At 36.3% G+C, this 18,988-nt stretch overlaps 1 protein-coding gene across 1 annotated transcript; it reads right to left on the bottom strand.

The window, feature by feature from the left end:
* Nucleotides 1-738: 738 nt before the first annotated feature.
* On the bottom strand, nucleotides 739-9,670 carry LOC123656437 (replication protein A 70 kDa DNA-binding subunit). The gene is made up of 11 exons (XM_045592123.1): nucleotides 9,557-9,670; nucleotides 7,854-8,101; nucleotides 6,546-6,806; nucleotides 5,951-6,113; nucleotides 5,469-5,673; nucleotides 5,225-5,337; nucleotides 4,756-4,827; nucleotides 4,236-4,390; nucleotides 1,367-1,625; nucleotides 1,075-1,269; nucleotides 739-939 (listed from the first exon to the last, which is right to left on the bottom strand). Exons 1-11 carry the CDS (start codon nucleotides 9,587-9,589, stop codon nucleotides 829-831), a joined length of 1,815 nt encoding a protein of 604 aa, XP_045448079.1. The 5' UTR covers nucleotides 9,590-9,670; the 3' UTR covers nucleotides 739-828.
* Between the last annotated feature and the right edge of the window lie 9,318 nt (nucleotides 9,671-18,988).

Here is an 18,988-nt window from a genome sequence, read left to right as displayed (position 1 = left end):
CTAATGTGTTGTGAAAGTGAGTGATAAATGCGTAAAAAACGTGAATTACAATTGACAGTGGTTTGTTTACCAAATAAGACTGTTCCAAAAAATGGACAGTACGAAAAAGTTTTTTCAAGAGTTGGCAACATTTTGACAGCCAGCGTTCTTTTTACATGACGCGAATTATATGTCATAAATAATTTTTCTCACTTCTCTATGTAAAACTATTTCATAATTTAAAACTTTTGTGCGCGATAGTATTTTGAGTCGACGTCGAACTGTCCAACCAATAGCACACCGGCAAGTATGCGACACTTGATAAACACGCCCGCCCCCTAACCCATACCACCAAATAGAATACAGAATAGATAAATCACTTCTGCGCAGCTTCAAGGCCAGCGTTCTTTTTATATGACGCGAACTATACTGATATTTTGGAAGCATTTCAACTGTTTTACTTATCATGCAACTAAAGATACAGGCTTCAGAAGGGCCGATATTATGTATGTAAGGGTTTTAATTTGACAAGTAATCGTTATTATCGTTAAGTTTATCAATCTATAAATTGTCTTTTCACTCATTTTTAAAGCTAATATATATATTTGTAACATATTTAAGGTTTGAAAATCACTAAAAATTAAACCCAAAATATTTCAATATTGTTTTTATTACAAAAATTTTGAACATTAATCATAATTTTACATTAATAACCATTAAAATTTTAGCTCATAATTACAGTTAAATAATTAATGACGAACTATAAGACTAAGAATATTGTTTTCATGATGATTGGTCTTTTAGACCGCAGTGTAACTAAAAAAAAAAAACAATTGTTTTATTATAATTTTAAATTTCAATACCACTCAAAGCTTTTATACTTTTGATAAGCCGTGCATTTGCGTCTTTGTAGTCAACTGGCTGTACGTTCATTACAATTGTTTTCAACCGCGCTTCATCCTGATACCAAAAATAATAGGAGTTAATACAAATATTTTTGTTAGTTATTTTTTACGTAAAAAAAGTGTTAGGTTAGGGAAGTTTAAAGTATTAGGGACACATTTGAGGAAAAAAAAAACTGGTACAAATACTCACACTGTATGTTTCCATTTTGGTTCTAAACCTAAATACGAAAGTTTTAAACTTGACTTCATCAAACAATTGTGTATATGCATTCTTATCGTATTCTGACATGCGACCTATTTCCTCTGCAGATTTTCCTAGCATGGCTTCAGCGGTTTCATTGAAAGCTGTAATTCTTTGATCACCTGTAGGATCTGAGACATTTGCCTGCAAAATTTTAAGAATTAGATGTAATGGAGATAATTGCAATCGTATTGAATTATCGATTAATGATTGATCAGAATAATTATAATTATATTCTTACGCCTAAAAGCAGCCTGTATTTGTAATTAGGATATTCTCGGTTGCATTTCTCGCATCGGAAGAGACCATTCTCTTGGTCCACAAGTTTTTTGTTACACTGCTCTTGTGGACAAGCTTTATATATGGCATTGTCTGCAAATGTAAATGTTAGCACACCCAATAAACTGTAGTAGTCGCCCTTTTCACCAGTGCCCAATTTTCGCTCCTCCGCTTCTGAGAATGTAATCCATTCGCTACTACCACCAGGCCCACCACCCGTTCTGAAACAGTCCAAAATATATAAATTTACAGAACACACTTTGTCAGAGGTTTTGACTGCAAAGGTGGCTTAACTTTATAGTCACTAGTTACTATATTTATTTATTATATTTTATATACATGTAATAAAGTACATTTAGCAGTTTCAGAGTTAATATCAGATTGCAAACAGGCTAACACCGGCGTTATGGTACAGTCTATGGTTGAGTGAGAGATGAGATATTATGAGGAAAGGTCATGAGGGAAACCAAACCCAATGAAAGTCGATCTAACACTAAGTTTATTAAGATTATTTTGAGTTTATATAGGCAGACGTCATCCACATCAGATATGATCTTTTCTCTGTAGTATCCTAAACAGCTCTAATTTAAGATGGTTATCAAGTAATACGATTTTAATAACGCCGATATAAATTAAAATTGGCAACTATGTTTAATTAGTAAAAGAATTTTTTTTATAAAAAAACCTGCTTAACACAATGTTTTATTATTTTCACATTGATAATAAAATAAACAAGCAGACAGTATCAATGTGAAAAAATTTCAGTTACTAAGTATACAGTTTCCAATCGTTTTGTAATCCGTATAATTATAAATCATCCATAATTATTGAACTATCTAAATTGTTCGCGTCGGGCGCGTCGCGCACGTCGGGGTTGCTGCGCAGCATGGTGCTGCCGAGGCACGACAGCGACTGCTGCCGTTAACTCGTTACTAGTTAGCTGTCACCTGGCGGAGATGTTGACGACGTCGGCGGCGGCGCCCCCGTGGTCGAACCAGCCGCGCAGGCGGTGCGCTTCGGGCACGTCGGGGTTGCTGCGCAGCATGGTGCTGCCGAGGCACGACAGCGACTGCTGCCGTTAACTCGTTACTAGTTAGCTGTCACCTGGCGGAGATGTTGACGACGTCGGCGGCGGCGCCCCCGTGGTCGAACCAGCCGCGCAGGCGGTGCGCTTCGGGCACGTCGGGGTTGCTGCGCAGCATGGTGCTGCCGAGGCACGACAGCGACTGCTGCCGTTAACTCGTTACTAGTTAGCTGTCACCTGGCGGAGATGTTGACGACGTCGGCGGCGGCGCCCCCGTGGTCGAACCAGCCGCGCAGGCGGTGCGCTTCGGGCACGTCGGGGTTGCTGCGCAGCATGGTGCTGCCGAGGCACGACAGCGACTGCTGCCGTTAACTCGTTACTAGTTAGCTGTCACCTGGCGGAGATGTTGACGACGTCGGCGGCGGCGCCCCCGTGGTCGAACCAGCCGCGCAGGCGGTGCGCTTCGGGCACGTCGGGGTTGCTGCGCAGCATGGTGCTGCCGAGGCACGACAGCGACTGCTGCCGTTAACTCGTTACTAGTTAGCTGTCACCTGGCGGAGATGTTGACGACGTCGGCGGCGGCGCCCCCGTGGTCGAACCAGCCGCGCAGGCGGTGCGCTTCGGGCACGTCGGGGTTGCTGCGCAGCATGGTGCTGCCGAGGCACGACAGCGACTGCTGCCGTTAACTCGTTACTAGTTAGCTGTCACCTGGCGGAGATGTTGACGACGTCGGCGGCGGCGCCCCCGTGGTCGAACCAGCCGCGCAGGCGGTGCGCTTCGGACACGTCGGGGTTGCTGCGCAGCATGGTGCTGCCGAGGCACGACAGCGACTGCTGCCGTTAACTCGTTACTAGTTAGCTGTCACCTGGCGGAGATGTTGACGACGTCGGCGGCGGCGCCCCCGTGGTCGAACCAGCCGCGCAGGCGGTGCGCTTCGGGCACGTCGGGGTTGCTGCGCAGCATGGTGCTGCCGAGGCACGACAGCGACTGCTGCCGTTAACTCGTTACTAGTTAGCTGTCACCTGGCGGAGATGTTGACGACGTCGGCGGCGGCGCCCCCGTGGTCGAACCAGCCGCGCAGGCGGTGCGCTTCGGGCACGTCGGGGTTGCTGCGCAGCATGGTGCTGCCGAGGCACGACAGCGACTGCTGCCGTTAACTCGTTACTAGTTAGCTGTCACCTGGCGGAGATGTTGACGACGTCGGCGGCGGCGCCCCCGTGGTCGAACCAGCCGCGCAGGCGGTGCGCTTCGGGCACGTCGGGGTTGCTGCGCAGCATGGTGCTGCCGAGGCACGACAGCGACTGCTGCCGTTAACTCGTTACTAGTTAGCTGTCACCTGGCGGAGATGTTGACGACGTCGGCGGCGGCGCCCCCGTGGTCGAACCAGCCGCGCAGGCGGTGCGCTTCGGGCACGTCGGGGTTGCTGCGCAGCATGGTGCTGCCGAGGCACGACAGCGACTGCTGCCGTTAACTCGTTACTAGTTAGCTGTCACCTGGCGGAGATGTTGACGACGTCGGCGGCGGCGCCCCCGTGGTCGAACCAGCCGCGCAGGCGGTGCGCTTCGGGCACGTCGGGGTTGCTGCGCAGCATGGTGCTGCCGAGGCACGACAGCGACTGCTGCCGTTAACTCGTTACTAGTTAGCTGTCACCTGGCGGAGATGTTGACGACGTCGGCGGCGGCGCCCCCGTGGTCGAACCAGCCGCGCAGGCGGTGCGCTTCGGGCACGTCGGGGTTGCTGCGCAGCATGGTGCTGCCGAGGCACGACAGCGACTGCTGCCGTTAACTCGTTACTAGTTAGCTGTCACCTGGCGGAGATGTTGACGACGTCGGCGGCGGCGCCCCCGTGGTCGAACCAGCCGCGCAGGCGGTGCGCTTCGGGCACGTCGGGGTTGCTGCGCAGCATGGTGCTGCCGAGGCACGACAGCGACTTGCTGCCGTTGAATTCCGCCAGCCGCGCGCCCTGGGCATGCGAAGATTACACTTAAAAAATAACTATCCGAGATAGGAGCACAGCAGAAAATATCCCACTCAAAATCTGCAGCAGCCCGACTGGGGAAGTACCTGGACCTAAAAGCAGAACACAGCTGAATAATACTGTTTTCGAGCAGTGTTGCGTTCCAGTAGTAAGTAAGGTGGCCCGAGTTCCTTGGAAAGGTCAGGGGTAGGGTCGGAAATGTGGTTGCAATGCTTCTTATGTATATGTGGCATTTACTGCTTATCATACAAATACATCATTAACAATATAATTGATAAACATTTTAATATATGGTTAGAATATTCGTTTATTAACATTCCAAATAATTTTTAAATATTAATTAAATTTACCTTTACAGCAATAATTGGATTTGTACTGGCATCAAAAGTTTCGGCTTCATTACCCCAGAGTGTTAATGTAATCTGAAAATATAAACATTCTTTTTAAAACTATAACTTTTACCCAGCCTTGTTCACAAGGTATAAGATATAAAGAATTTTTACATATTTTAAACAATATTATTCACCTGGTGCAAGCTGCGTTCAAAGCATCGGTAAAACAGAGTGGCGCCTAAGATAGATAAGCGTTTTAAAAGGTCTGACAGTTGCTTAACGTAGTATATGGTTTTTTTTTTAAAAAATCAGGTTCACAATTGAATGAGACATATCTTATAATTTCTTTCTCACATCTTTACCAGTGCGATTATTACTAAACTAGCCGAACTTTAGAGCCTCTGGGGCTGTTACAGATGGACAATTTTGTAAAACTAGCATCTTTTAAATATCAAAATATATTTAATAAAAAACAAATAATACATACAGCAGCACCTGATTGATCTACAAGTGTGACTTCTCTCTTTTTAAGTAATCTTCCAGTATTCCTTGCTGTGAGCTCTTGCAATTCAGAAGCCCCTTTGCAGACCCCAATAGTATCTAAGGAGAAAAAATATTTCATGAATAAATTGCCAACATATTTAGCAGAAGTTTAAAGAAAATTCTTAACCATAGATATTTTTACACTGTATTGTAGCCATTTACACAAAATGTATCTCTTAAATGCTTACCAACAATTGTTTCAGGGCTTTTGTCAGCTATATCACTAATGGGAATAAAATCGTATTTAATAGATGGCAGAGTCGATGTGTCTTCCATACACTCGGCAACAACTGTATCTGACGTGAATGTCATTTCATAATCATTTTTCAAAGTGCTGAACTGTTTATTAGCTGTCTTGAGTTGACAACGACTAATGTAGTAAACTTTGTCTACCTGCAAAAAGAAGTTTACAATTTATGAAATAAGAATCTTTTTTTATGAATAGAATGATACAGCCAATTATCTCCTAATCTCCAATTAACATTTAATTGGTGATATACAGAGATATTTATAAAATTTAAGAATTAAGTTTTCTTTTCTAATGTAGATTCTACTACAATTTCTACCAATATCATATTTATGTTCGACTTGTACAAATGACAAAAATTGAAAGACATTTAAGAGAGGTATTTTTATATGACTATCTGTGCAATAAAAAAAAAATCAGTACCTGTATCATATCATAGAACTTGTCACACTCATTTTTGAATGCAGTAGCTCGTATTTCACCACTATCATCACAAAGATCCATACTGAATAACTTCCCTTCACCTTTTGCATTGCTCCAAGTGCGTATCGCAGATTTGTTCATAACACGCGCTTTAATTACCCATCTATATAAGAAAAATATATATCATCATCATCATCATCATCATTCCAGCCTATTGCAGTCCACTGCTGGACATAGGCCTCCACAAGTTCGCGCCAAAATTGCGCGAACTCATGTTCATTGCCCATAGTCACCACGCTGGGCAGGTGGGTTGGTGACCGCAGGGCTGGCTTTGTCGCACCTAAGACGCTGCTGCCCGTGTTCGGCTTGTGTGTTTCAAAGCCAACGGTTAGATGGTTATCCTGCCATCGGTTGGTTTCTTAAGTTCCAAGGTGGTAGTGGAACTTTGTTATCCCTTAGTCGCTTCTTATGACACCCACGGGAAGAGAGAGGGTGGCTATATTCTTTGGTGCCGCAGCCACACAGCATATAAATATATATAATAACGAACATATAAAGATAATCTATATGAGCATAATAACTTTATTTGTCTTACTTATTTTGGTAGGGGCTAAGACTAGCAATAGGATGTGTCATTTGAGAACCAAGAAGGCTCGCATTTAAGCTTGGTGTCGCAGTAGGTTTAGGCAATGTGTTAGAAGTTAAGTTAGCCTTTGGTGCAGGATTAATAGAACTTGGTGCCGGTACTGATGCTGCCGATGCTGATTCTTCAGTCCAAGACTGAGGGTTCCCAAGTTTTTTACCAACTTCCGTGCCCGGTGCTAAGATCGTTATGTCCAAAATAATCATCACTCGTCTGAAATAAAAATAAGCATGTTACAAAAGTAAACTTAGATTGATGCATGCATATAATAACATCACCCTGATTTAGTTCAAAATCATCCTTATATAATATGATTATATTATTTAAATAGGTTTGGATAAAATTGAAGTAAAAAAATCGCACCAACACTTTCAAACACTGCATATAACCATTTAAAACAGGTTTTACAAAAAATACTCTCAGCCACCCAATTGATCTTACCATATTTTGTTTCATCTTCTATTTGTGGCAAACTGTCTGTATATAAGTTATTTTATATATGAAATAATTAGCAGATATAAAAAATATATAAAGCACTTGATGTAATTGACTTGATGTAAATTATTGAGGTAGGGTAGAGCAAGAAATATCCTGCTCAAAATCTGAAGCAATTTGACTGGGGAAGTAGCTCCACTTACGAGAGTTACTTAGATGAGTAGATCACAGTTAAATATATTATTATTTTTAATTTTATTGTGTTTTATTTTGGTTGTATATTCTGTTCATTGTTTTCAATGTAATTATTTATCATACTATCTATATAGTTATATTTTAATAGAATTGTTATGTAGTAATTTTTATTTTTTGTCTTGTCTGTATATCGATGTGTGTGAGTGTGAATAAATGTTCATTATTATTATTATTATAAATAATACTGCTCTAAAGCAGTGTTGTGTTCCTGGGGTGAGTCAGGTAGCCAAAGTTCCTGAGGAGGGTCAGAGGTAGGATCAAGGTGTTACAAGTGTCTAAACGATCTATAATACCCGCTTACCATCAGGTGGGCCATATGCTTATTTGCCAACCTAGAGGTATAAAAAAAAGCGACTAAATGCTAATTTCTAATCTATTATGTAATATTAGGGCACACAAATTAGTAATATAGCATTAAGATTCAAATTTTTAACAGTAATTACATTTATATTTTGTTACCTGCTGCATGCAAAATTGGCAGGAAGAGATGCATGTAGCATTAAGCTCTCTTTTTATGTATTGTATTTGTTTATACAATCATATGTTAAAACAGATAGCAGAATAACTCACTTTTCTCCTTTACCAGTACTCTTCAACACAGATGTAACAAATCGGTCAATTTGTACAACTGAGAAGTCTGAGAGCTCTCCAGTAATAAGTTTATCATTTAATTGCGTGGCCAGCATCGCAAAGCTATGTGAATGTTTACCATCAGACACTAAAAGTCTGAATCTCTCATTAGCACCACTGCCTTGAATCTTTTTACTCCCGAGTACTTGCATGACCGGTTTCTCATAAACTCCTCCATTCATGATAATCTATAATAAAACAAGGACACATAATTGTGTGCAAGGTTTTTCACCAATAAAATATAATTTTTTTAAGTACTCCTTCCTTATAATGTAGGAGATTTTGATGACATTGTATGCATAATATTTTTAATAAGATCAAGTAAAAAATCGCATTAAATGTAAATTAATTTCACAAGCCATGAAAAACTTGTTTGAACAATCAAAATTTTGAATAATGAGATAGATAGTTTTACTTATAGCTTCAATACAATATCAATAAAATCTCCAGAACCAGAAAACCCTTAATTAAAACACAAATAACTTAAACAAAACTGGTTTTTTATTTAAAAGTATTAAGCAAATCATTGAAATATTTACAAGTTTAGAGGAGAGTAAGAGGTAAAGTTCTAACTTTGTTTGTTTGTAGGTTTTCAATGATATCAACAAGTAATACAACGTAGATAGACAAAAAAATAGTCAAGTAAATATGCATTATCAAAGATTACTCCAACAGTTGTAATCAGATCTGGATGAAATTTAAATGTGACCACATCATAAACATCGGCTTTCGATTAAATTAAAAATCATCAAAATCGTTACACCCAGTAAAAAGTTATGTGGATATTCGAGAGTTCCCTCGATTTCTCTGGGATCCCATCATCAGATCCTGGTTTCCTTATTATGGTACCACACTTAGGATATCTCCTTTCCAACAAAAAAAGAATTATCAAAATCGGTTCATAAACGACAAAGTTATCCCCGAACATACATAAAATATATATACAGCCAAATTGAGTAACCTCCTTTTTTTGAAGTCGGTTAAAAATAATAATTAACGCCCAACGAAGCAGGCACGGGTCGGCTAGTACTTAATAAAAATATCTTATTAGTGCCTGTAGATCCATAGATATAATGAAGACTTTTTTGCAATAGTATAAAGAATTAAAATAAGAACTTATAAGGTGTGTTTGGCTTAGATCGGACTATTTTTGATGATTTACACATCTATTAGGATTTATTTTTTGTGGAGTTATAATTCCTAAGGTTGACAAAAACATAAATTGATGGTTGTTTATAAATATATATTCTTTTCCTTTTTCTTTAGATATAGTAAATATTGTTTCATTCAAGCTTAAAGTTTAGATTAGTTTAGATTTAAAAGTAATAAATTTGGGTGGATGGAATCAATGAAACATTATAAAAAATATTATATAGTTTAATAAATGACTTAAAAATTAAACTCTTGTCATATAACTGTGCAATTAAATGAATTTGAAACTTCTGGTTTTACTGAATTGCATGAAGCAAACAAGTCATTATCGAATTTACGCGCCATAATATATTTAACATCAATATAATGTCTAAAGCGGTCAAATATGATGAAGTTTCTCCATTAATACTGTTGTTAAAATGAAATGATACATAATCATATAACCGGTAGTTTTTATAATTTTAAAACATGTTGCAACCTGCTTCACTTACCTCAAGAGATCCACTTGATAGATTATATGCCATTATTGGTTAACTTTGCTGCGTACTAATTGGTGATCATTAAAACACAAATATGAAAGAAGAAAGAAACAATTTAACTCCTTTGGCGCTATTCTTAATTCTACTATTGTTTGGAAAAACAAAAATTTTATAATCTATAACATGACATTTATGTTCCAATTTGTCTAGAGTTGCCAGCTAGTGTATATTATTTCCCGAAGCTATCATAACTATGCCGATCTTGCAACTGCAAAGCGCAAACCACGGCTGTTGCAATTTGCAAACTCGTTAAAGATTTTACTGATTTTATTTATTAGCTCTGACTTATAGTACATGTATTTAAATAATCACTTTACAGTATTACATTTGTGTTGCTTTTGTTACACAAACAAATTATTACGATTTCTATATATTTTTTGACGTTTTTTACAGTTAAATCATAAAAAAAGTAACTGAAAATTTTTTTTATCAACATTTACTGCTATTTTTATCTAATGTATATTTTATATTGTACTGATTTTATACAATTGATATCAACTCATTCTTCGATTTCATGAAAAGATATGTAAACATTATTGCAATTTTGTAAAAAAAGTGCAATAAATATGATATTATTGTTTAAAAATGAAGCAAGGAAAAAAATTATTATATTTAAAGCATGAAAGTATTTATTTCAAAAAAAATAATTGGAAGTAGGTACTTAATTTAGGGGTAAATTTTTAAACTTAGCAATGTAGTAAAGCGATCTGTCAAATAAAAGCGGGAAAAACTCGTAGAGCATAATAATCTAGGAGCACGACTGTGCTATGGAGTGTAGAAGACAGGAGCACCATCTTTACATATCAGGAAGTGTCCATCTAAAGTCATTATTAAATAAGCAATTTTCAAATAAAACGCTAAAAATTTAAGAATAGGGAGAGGTAGATACATACAAATAGAAATACTTTCACTTTTACAATTTTTCTCACAATTGTAATTTTATATTCACCTGTAAAAGCTCTTTATAATTCACAATAATTTATTGACTTTCAAAGTTATTTAACAGTAACTGTTCAGTTTATATACATAATTATACCAAATATTTTTCGAACTCGGCATATTTAACGTTCTATGTCATTGCTCACTTCATATCATGGGTTTATATCACACTTTTGGTGATATTAGCGCCATTTCGGTCGAATTTTGAACTATAATTGCTACATTCATACCTTATGGTACGAGATCCCACTGCAAATTAGTGCATGCATCGAGGTTTTGCTAAAAACTAAATTTTTATGTATATTTATGATTAGGAGAATATATATCGATCAGTTTGCCTATTAAATGTGGCCGCTAGTATTTTTAACCGACTTCAAAAAAGGAGGAGGTTACTCAATTCAACCGCATATCTTCGTCTAATATATAATTTTTTTTGAGTTTTGTTCTAATATGTTTTTCACTCAGAGTTTCATACGTATATTACTAATTTTGTCAATTATAATAATAATGATTATTTTTTATGTATTTATTAGTTTATAATAAGGTTATGTATTATGTATGTATTTGTGTGTGTATTATGTATAAGTATTAGTGTGTATGTATTAGCATGTAAGTTTATCATATAACTGCACCACCTACCCTGTCTCGAGATTCTATTAAAGTTATCCTTCCTTTAATTGGGTTGTCTGGAAGAAATGGCTAAATAGCCATAAGTCCGCCCATTGTACTTCACAGTCTATAAATGTTTGTTTTTAAATGTGTTTATTGTTTAAAATGTAGTTGTGGTGTACAATAAGGTATAAACAAATAAATAAATAAATAAAAATTGTCGTGTCGCGGTGTTTGTAGTTAAACTCCTCCGAAACGGATTGACCGATTCTCATGAAATTTTGTGTGCATATTGGTTAGGTCTGAGAATCGAACAACATCTATTTTTTATCCCCCTAAATGTTAAGGGTAGTCCACCCCAATTTTTTTTTTAGATAAATTATTTATTTTTAATTTTATTATGATTTGAAAAATACATACAACCCTAAATTTTCACCCTTCTACCACCAACCCCTATTTTTAAATAGCGTTTAGCGGCAAGACAACGTTTGCTGAGTCAGCTAGTATATATATATTATGTATGTTCGGGGGATAACTTTGTCGTTTATGAACCGATTTTGATAATTATTTTTTTTGTTGGAAAGGAGATATCCTAAGTGTGGTACCATGATAAGGAAACTAGGATCTGATGATGGGATCCCAGAGAAATCGAGGGAACTCTCGAATATGCGCATAATTTTTTACTGGGTGTACCGATTTTGATGATTTTTAATTTAATCGAAAGCCGATGTTTATGATGTAGTCACATTTAAATTTCACCGAGATCTGATTACAACTTTTGGAGTAATCTTTGATAATGCGTAATTACTTGACTATTTTTTTGTCTACCTACGTTGTATTACTTGTCGATGTAATTGAAATCGGTTTTTTTGTTTGCCAGCAAACACAATTACTATTATTAATAAATTTTTGAGTCTAGGTTAAGCTACTAGCAGAATACAACAAGTGCATCGTGCCAAGCCAGAGCCAAGACTGCCTTAGCTGAGGTTGCACCGTTCGGTTTATACTCGTCAGAATAACTCGAGTAATATAATGAGTGAGGGTAGGTGACTATCGAACGATGTGCTAGGTAGCGTGATCGGTGCATCTGTTGTTTATAAATTCCTTTCTAATTGCTTACGACAGCGCAAGTGCCGACATATAAATAAAATTAATATATATCATTATCATTATATATAATAAAACTAAGTTGATAAAATGTGCGTGCCGATAAAACTTAAAAAGGAGTCCCGGCACGATAAAGGGACTTATATAGTGTGATAGCCCTTTATCCCCCCTCGAACAAAAAAGTTCCCGTTTTAACCTAAAGGGCGTGTTTTTAAAGATATAAGGGCTTTTTCATCCCTTCAACTTGGAAATTAAGTGTAGTGGCGCCATCTGTTGTCGAGTATTTGAACTTCATTCAGAACAACGATTATTTGGGTTGCATTTCGAAAGGCGCTGCGAGCAATTGCAGCATGTGTAGTAATGGCGCGAAATTTAAAATTCCAATTCCAATAAAGTCTTATATTACATTTGTTACTATAATGAAGTTATTAAATTTTACGTATTTATACAGCAGTAGCTAACTTATATTTCGGAGTTAAAGCGACATAATTTTAGTTATTCAAATTAGTTCTGAAAACATTTAAAAATTTAAGTTTTTAAATTTCGCGCCTTTAATACGTATGCTACAGCTGTAGAACCTATTGTTACGGCTCCTATTATTGAACCTATTCTTATCTCGAGAAGATTTTAGAAGGTGTGAGAAAGAAAATATTCTCAAATTTTCTCCAATATCCTAGAGCCTAGCTCTCTGAATATATAAGAGCCCGGTGTCGGCGACACTGTGTCACCCGCCAGAGTTAGTTCGATTTGAACAGCGAAACAAGCGATTTCGAAACGAAAAGGAAAGAAGGTCTCTGTGAGCCTTTATTTTGAAGTATCGCGGGTGAGAATTTTTAATAGTGTGTTTAATTAATTCTCGATTTTGAAGCGAAGAAGAAAAAAGTTGTCTGTAAACCTTTATTGTGAAATATCAAATGTGAGTATTTTTAATAGTGTGTTTAATTAATTCTAATGGTTTTTTTTTCTTTTCTTTTAATTGTAATTTTCTTAACCTTCAAGCAGTCGCGCAACGTTGAATCGATGCCTTCTATACTTTTGGCAGTAAACAAAATATCGCGCGACCGTTGAAGGTTAAATATTTTTTTTTGTCTCAATGTACCCCACGTTTACGTAACAATATATTTGTCTATAAATTGTTTATTTAATTTATATTTTACAGAATACAATGCCTAGACGTAAAAGAGGAGGAGATATTGCTAGTTCTGAAGCAAAACGGTGGAAACAAAAAGAATATCGAAGAAATGAAACGGAAGAAGAGCTCGAAACACGTGCAGAGACACACCGTTCATATGATTCTCTTCAATATCCGTTAATATTTCTGCACGGAGAGGACGGACATCATTTCAATATAAACCAAATTCATCCTGAAACAGGCATAGAAACAAACAAAAAGGTCACTTCCAAGGAGTTCTATGCTTACCGCTTAATGATCGAGACGATGAAATATACAATCACATACTCAACACTCATCGTTTATTCCAACAATTTCTGGTATTGCTGCTTTACATAAGACTGAATCAGAAGAAACTACGCACAGAAAAATACACCCACCTTCGGACGCGATCATAAATGACGGCAATATTGGCGATATTGGAACAATCGTAATCTTACCCTCATCATACATAGGAAGTCCAAGACATATGCACGAATATACTCAAGATGTCATGACCTACGTAAGAAAATATGGACGCTGATCTCTTCATAACATTTACATGCAACTCATTATGGCCAGACATCAAAGAACAACTAAAATATGGACAAACCTCCATGGATCGACACGACATAATAGCCCGAGTTTTTCGACAAAAACAAATAAGATTTATCGAAGTCATCACAAAATACCACATCTTTGGAACCGTTAGATGCTAGATGTATACAATCGAGTGGCAAAAATGAGGATTACCTCACTCACACAATCTCATATGGCTACACGATAAAATTTATCCCACGGATATCGAGAAAATCATCCAAGCTGAATTAGTAGTGAAAAACATGATTCACGGACCACGTGGACCATTAAACTTCAATGTGCCATGCATGAGTGATGGAAAATGTACAAAAAAATATCCAAAACCATACTTGGACGATATAAAAACTGAAGATGACGGCTATCCCAATTATCGAAGACGATCAGCGAAAAACGGTGGCTTCGCAGCAAAAATACGAATACAAGGCAGAGAGGAACTGGATATAGATAATCAATGGGTAGTACTATATAAACCCACTACTTTCCAAAATGTTCCAAGCACATATAAACGTTGAATACTGCAATTCAGTAAAATCTATTAAATATATATGTAAGTACGTAAATAAAGGTAGTGATATGGCAGTGTTTCAAATAGACCAAAATAGCGAACAAAATAACAGAAACGATGAGATCCTCATGTACCAAATGGGAAGATGTATCTTCCCATTTGGTACAGCAGTAACGAAGCAGCGTGGGGGATTTTTAGTTTTCCCATACACGAACGCGAACCAGCTGTGCAACATCTAACAGTACATCTGTAGAATGGACAGAGAGTTTATTTTACAAAAGACTCGGCATTAACAGCTTTTTTCTAACTGTGCCAAACGGATTCATTCGCAAAGACATTACTGTACGTCGACGTCCTTATTTATTATATGTGGGACAAAACAAGTAAATTTTTTCAACGACGAAAACAAGGAATGCCAGAGGATGGTCATCCAGAAATCATAAAAACTAACGCAATAGGTCGAGTATACACTGTACAACCAAACAATGCCGAATGTTTCTAGCTCCGGATGTTGTCACACGAAATACGGGGACCTACAAGTTTCACAGATATCAGGACTATTGACGGCTACCTATGCCAGACGTACAGACAAGCATGTGAACGCTTAGGATTATTGGAAAACGATAACCACTGGGAATTAACACTACAAGAAGCCACACTTACAGCTTCAGCTGAACAAATTCGAGAGTTATTCGCCATAATTCTAACAACATGAACTATTTCAAAAGGAGTATGAGTGATGATATATTATACCAAATCCGACAAACTAATCCAGAACTGACTATAGAATTCAATGACGACATTTTCAACGAAACACTCATTTGCTTAGAAGATAATTGTTTAGCAATAAATAACCAGGCCTTAGTAGAACTTGGAATGCCAGCACCACGAGAAATGCTTTCAGTGTGTTAAACTACGAAATTATAAAGGAAAAAAGGCTACAATGTCAATGAACTACTTGAATACATTGCTCACAACAAACCACTCCTCAATGACAATCAAAAAAAAAGTTTACAACGTTATAATGAACCGGATAAATAACAACACTGGTGGAATTATTTACTTGGACACACCAGCAGGAACCGGTAAAACGTTTCTAATAAATCTAATACTGGCGGAAATACGTGCTAAAAAACACATCGCACTGGCACTAGCATCATCCGGTATTTCAGCCACACTTATGGAAGGAGGATAAACTGCCTATTCTGCCTTACAACTATCGTTGAATATAGCCGAACAACAATTCCCGGTATGTAAAATCTCAGGAAAATCTGGACGGGGTCAACTTTTAAAACAAGCTTAAATTATCTTCTGGGATGAATGAACCATAGCCCATAAAAAAATCACTAGAAACCACGGACAGAACATTACAAGAATTGCGAAAAAACTCTGAAATAATGGGAGGAGCTCTACTCATACTCTCAGGAGATTTTCGACAAACACTTCCAGTTATTCCCAAGTCAACAACAGCAGACGAGATCAATGCATGCTTAAAAAAGTCACATCTCTGGCCACAAGTACAAATACTACGATTAACAAAAAACATGAGAGTTGAATTATCAAAAGATGAAACAACAGCACATTTTGCTAAAATTCTTTTACAAATAGGCGAAGGTACATATCGTACTGACCAAACGACCGGCCTCATTGAACTCAATAGTGATTTCTGTAACATAGCTACTACCGAAAACGAACTAATCGACAAAATTTATCCAAATATTATTCAGAACTATACCAACGTAGAGTGGTTATTTCAAAGAGCAATTTTTGGCCACTAAAAATAATATTGTTGAAGATATCAATTTTAATATTCTAAAGAAAGTACCTGGTGAAGAGAAAATTTATAAGTCGATCGATATCCATTGAAGAAAGTGTCAACTTCCTTACTGAATTTCTAAACTCTTTACAAGTACCAGGAATGTCATTACACTGCCTTCGTCTGAAAATTGGATCTCCAATCATACTACTCAGAAATTTAAACTCCCCAAAACTATATAATGGAACGAGGATGATCGTAAAACAGCTATCGAATACTATCATTGCAGCTGAACTTATTACTGGAAAGAACAAAGGACACACAGTATACAGTACCTAGAATACCACTGATCTCTTCTGAATTTCCATTTCAATTTAAAAGATTGCAGTTTCCAATTAAATTAGCCTTTAGTTTTACAACTAACAAAGCGCAAGGGCAAACTTTACAATATTGTGGTATATATACCCCGGACAATAAAATGAAAAATGTTGTTTATAAACAAGTAGTGTAAATAATGAGAAAATGTTTTCAATATTTTTTTTTACTTTTTACGTCATAGTTTATTTTTTTATTTCAACTACCACGTAATCTCATATCAACTCCCGAGCGAAGCCGGGTATTATAGCTAGTAATAAATAATATTGAATTATTAATTATTGTGTTAGATTGCAAACAAAAAAAAAAAACCGTCTTCAATTACAATAATTGTGTTTGCAGGCAAACGAAGAAAAACCGACGTCAATTAGATCGACAAGTAATACAACGTAGGTAGACGAAAAAATAGTCAAGTAAATACGCATTATCAAAGATTACTCCAAAAGTTGTAATCAGATCTCGATGAAATTTAAATGTGACCACATCATAAACATCGGCTTTCGATTAAATTAAAAATTATCAAAATCGTTACACCCAGTAAAAAGTTATGCGAATTTTCGAGATTTTCCCTCGATTTCTCTGGGATCTGATGCTGGGAGCATCAGATCCTAGTTTCCTCATCATGGTACCAAACTAGGGATATCTCCTTTCCAACATAAAAAGAATTATCAAAATCGGTTCATAAAAGACGGAGTTATCCCCAAACATACATAAAAAAAATATATATACGGTCGAATTGAGTAACCTCCTTTTTTGAAGTCGGCTAAAAATAGTTATCAGATCTCGATCAAATTTGGGGATAATGGGACCACAAGACAAGCATCGGCTTTCGATTAGACAAGAATCATCCAAATTATTTATAAACAATAAACTATTATTTTCGTATATTATTCGTTTTATTATTCTCTCTAATGGGTTTCTTTTTGTAAAGTCGAGTATTGGGCTTAAGGCTTTCAGTAGTGCCAAAAGAGCATATATGATTTCGCCAACGTCACGTAGAAATTTAAAGATGCTATTAAGGCCAAATATCGAATTAGTTGTCACCTCAACCAGTTATTTGAGCCTTTCGCAGAACGAAGACATGTTGATGAAGACTAGTCTTCTAGAAGACTGCTTTGAAGAAAAAGTTCTTTACAGAACATTTTTTTTAGAGCTGTAATGTAATTTAATTCTTAAATATTAATTTAATAATATATGCATGATTTTTTCGAGTAAATTAGATTATATTTCTATTGGTTTAGAGGAGGTTCGTTTCTTTTTTAATTTTTTAGTATTTATTATTTTTTTGTAATTATAATGATCATTAAATAATAACAAAAAAAAAAAAAAAAAATGGGCAAAAGCAGAAATGGGAATTTTAAAACAAAATTCCAAGATGTAGGTAGCCCTAGGGTTACAGAAATAATTAATTAAAAATTGTGTGTAAAATATGGAAAATAAATAAAAGAAATAAGAACGTTTTTATACTTTTAAATTCATTTTATAATTTATTTTAACATCACAGTCCACATAATTTTCAATATAAAATTTATATAATTTCACCTAGTAACAAAAACAAATACCTAACTTTGAAATGTATCATGTAAAATTAATAAAACTTAAAAAATATAATACGATTGATAAGTACACCTCGATATGTGGAATTATTTTCTAATACATTATATTTTAAATAAATATCAAACCATTTAACATAATAGGAATCCGTATTTAATTTTTACATTGTAACCTGGGATAAAAGAGACTACTAATCATAGAATAAAACATTCTCTTTGAATTTTTAAATTAAATATATGTAACAATATGAAGCAATCTATGCTACAGTAATTTGTATACCTACCTACAATTACCTATAAATCATAATCGTTTGATAATTAATAATGTTCTAATAATATTATTAGCTACATACAGATACCAAGGGAACTATGTTATAAAATTTGATTTCATATTAGCTATTAAAAAAAAGTATTTGTGTCAACTCCGACGGATGATTGGAGTTTACTTTTTCAGATCAACTGTATAAATAGGCACAAAAAAGGCATATGATTAAAGGCCATGTCAAATGGTAATTAAAATAGATGGCGTTATTAGAAAAGGTCGTCGTCTATCGAAACCCTATTGAGTTCCGACAGAAAGCGTTACGAGAAACGCAACAAAGTCATTCGTTCAGTAGATTTTACTCCTATTTTTTTCATACGGGGTCTTATATGAAAACTGATTATTAAGGAGTAAACTCCAATAAATTCCAAAAAATCAAAACCAACATACATACATTTGTATGGAAAAAGGTCATTAATGTAAAAAAATACTCGTTTTATCATTCCTCTTTTAAAATATAGGCCTTTA

This window comes from Melitaea cinxia, chromosome 9, assembly GCF_905220565.1.
Source record: "Melitaea cinxia chromosome 9, ilMelCinx1.1, whole genome shotgun sequence".
Taxonomy (NCBI): Eukaryota; Metazoa; Arthropoda; class Insecta; order Lepidoptera; family Nymphalidae; genus Melitaea; species Melitaea cinxia.
Note: the sequence above shows the minus strand (reverse complement) of the source record. Positions and strands in the feature narration are given on the sequence as shown.

Bases quoted from the DNA above. Each gene is read 5' to 3' on its own strand.
- LOC123656437 (XM_045592123.1), bottom strand. From the start codon at position 9,589: ATGGCATATAATCTATCAAGTGGATCTCTTGAG. The intron at 6,807-7,853 runs GTGAGTTATTCT...TTTTTATTTCAG, and splicing joins AGTACTGGTAAAGGAGAAAA to ACGAGTGATGATTATTTTGG. The intron at 940-1,074 runs GTGAGTATTTGT...TTTTGGTATCAG, and splicing joins CCAAAATGGAAACATACAGT to GATGAAGCGCGGTTGAAAAC.